The sequence below is a fragment of the Seriola lalandi genome, unplaced genomic scaffold (genome assembly GCF_002814215.2).
Source record: "Seriola lalandi dorsalis isolate HSWRI2012SDOR001 ecotype SW California unplaced genomic scaffold, Sedor1 jcf7180002054564, whole genome shotgun sequence".
Taxonomy (NCBI): domain Eukaryota; kingdom Metazoa; phylum Chordata; class Actinopteri; order Carangiformes; family Carangidae; genus Seriola; species Seriola lalandi.
Window position 1 is genome coordinate 646930 of NW_019525117.1, and position 2012 is coordinate 648941.

At 45.7% G+C, this 2012-nt stretch overlaps 1 protein-coding gene across 1 annotated transcript in view; it reads right to left on the minus strand.

Annotated features, from left to right (window-relative positions):
• LOC111662546 (major histocompatibility complex class I-related protein 1-like) overlaps positions 1 to 1738 on the minus strand; it is a 3187-nt gene extending 1449 nt beyond the window's left edge. Inside the window, exons 1-5 of the mRNA XM_087176671.1 lie at positions 1609 to 1738; positions 998 to 1234; positions 648 to 911; positions 278 to 541; positions 3 to 47 (exon numbers count right to left, since the gene is read on the minus strand). Coding sequence (XP_087032797.1) covers positions 3 to 47; positions 278 to 541; positions 648 to 911; positions 998 to 1234; positions 1609 to 1663 — 865 coding nt within the window. The 5' untranslated portion in view covers positions 1664 to 1738. The remainder of the gene's footprint in view (positions 1 to 2; positions 48 to 277; positions 542 to 647; positions 912 to 997; positions 1235 to 1608) is intronic.
• Positions 1739 to 2012: the final 274 nt, after the last annotated feature.

Consider the following 2012-nt stretch of genomic DNA (forward strand, 5'->3'; position numbering starts at 1 on the left):
ACCACTTGACTCTGTAAGAAGGAGTCTGCCATCAAGAGTCTTCCCGTCTGTAATGAGAGAAGATCCTGAAAACCATCCTGACCTCTGGAGTTATTTACAACATTTAGTGACGTTAGGAAAGGAATCTAGGAAAGGTGATGAGGGTTTAGGAAGGTTGTCCTGCAGCATCTTGTCTGGCAGGAGTTTGGATTACAGTGTGACACTGATTCAACAGACTGGGGTCAGGTGTAAACCTAATACAGGTCACAGGTCACAGGTCACAGGTCACAGGTCTCACCCCACACAGCACTGATGTTGTGTCCTCCTGCCTGTACTGCACATCTGTATGTGTGTTGGCTGAGGGAGATCTCAGCTGTCAGCCTGAGGACCACAGATCCATCTTCAGGTCCAGGCACTGGTCCGGTCACTGTGATCCATCTGGCACTGGGAGCTCCGTCTCCGGTCAGATGCACTGAGCTCACCGGTCTGTCAGTACTCGTCACATGACATATCAGCAGGATCTGGGCTGTGTGAGCGATGGGCTTCGCAAACATGTTCAGATCTGGAGAGAAATGAAGTAACAGCAGAGACAGAGACCGAGGGTTAAAGGATCACACCATCCAAAGAACCTTGGACGTTCCTTTTGTGTGGACAGTAACTGAACTCACCTGTTCTGGGGTTTATTGATCTTAGTTTAATTCTCTGGATCAGAAATGGACATTGTTGCCTGATGAACCGACTAAAGAAAAGATTCCTTGATCCGTTCCTCTTCCATCTTTGTTTCACAGTTACAGCAGAAGGAGACTGGGGTGTCCATCTTTGAGATTCAGGGTCAAAGGTTATGAAGTCCTCTCCATTCACTGACCAGGCTTCAAAAGCTGAGTTCCTCCCATCGGCCGATTGGATGCAGCCACGCCGCCGCTGCACAACATCTGTAAAGTAAGACCAGGATTAATTTCTTGGTTTTGATGCATCAGAAAAACCAACATCACTAAAATGAAACCAACATTAAACTTACACACTGTGCTGTTGATTAAAGGTGGAATCACATGGAGAGATTCTGTGATATCAGAATACGCTGCCTCACAGCTGCTTGGTAAGTTCTTTGATTCCAGAGAAGGTTTGAACTCTTCTGTCCTGGTCGAGCTGTCACAGTGAGAGATGGGAACACCATCAAACACAGTGAGTTGCTCAAATGAAAGTTGATTTCCAGGCTGCACACGTCCTGTGGACAGGAACACCAGAGCGTGGGAACCTGAAGAAGAAACAGACAGTCAGCTGAGCTCTGTCCAGTGGGGGGGGGGCTCCTACATTTACACAGGGTTTGTTAGAGGCTGCGACCGTCACAGTCAATCACACTTGTTACTGTCATCCTCTTTAAACACAGGACTTTGTGACACCTGTCACAAATGCAAAAGCAACTAAATAAAAGCAAAACCTTCAATATGAACGCAAACACCACAACACAAATACAGAGGCAACAATACAAATATGCAGAAGCCAAAACACGAATACAACAGCAACAATATGAATGCAAAAGCAACAACACGAATGCAAAAGAAACACAAATACAAAAGCCACAACAAATAAAAAGTGGCTCATCAGTAGCTGTGGAGAAACGTCACTTACCACATTCACCTGCTGACAGAAGAAAACAGTGAATCAACAGCTGAAAACAAGTCATTTTCTGAGCTTTTAAAACCTGTAGCTCTGCAGCGAGGAGTGGCAGCAGTGTTTTCTGCTCATCACTGAACAAACTAGAACAACAAGGATGTGACACACAGGTATCAGGACTCACTGTTGACAAGCTGGTATGAGACAAACTAAACACTTTGTTCCTATCAGCAGCATGTACCTTCAGAAACCGGACAGGGCAGTTACTCATTCCAAGCTCAAGTCTCTTCCCGCGTGTCTATGAGACACAGTCACACCTGTTGGACCAGAGCAGGTGTCTGTGATCAGCCTTGATCTCTGCTGTGGATAACAACCGTCTCCAGGAGATTTTATTTCTTATTTCATTTGTTCTTCTTCTT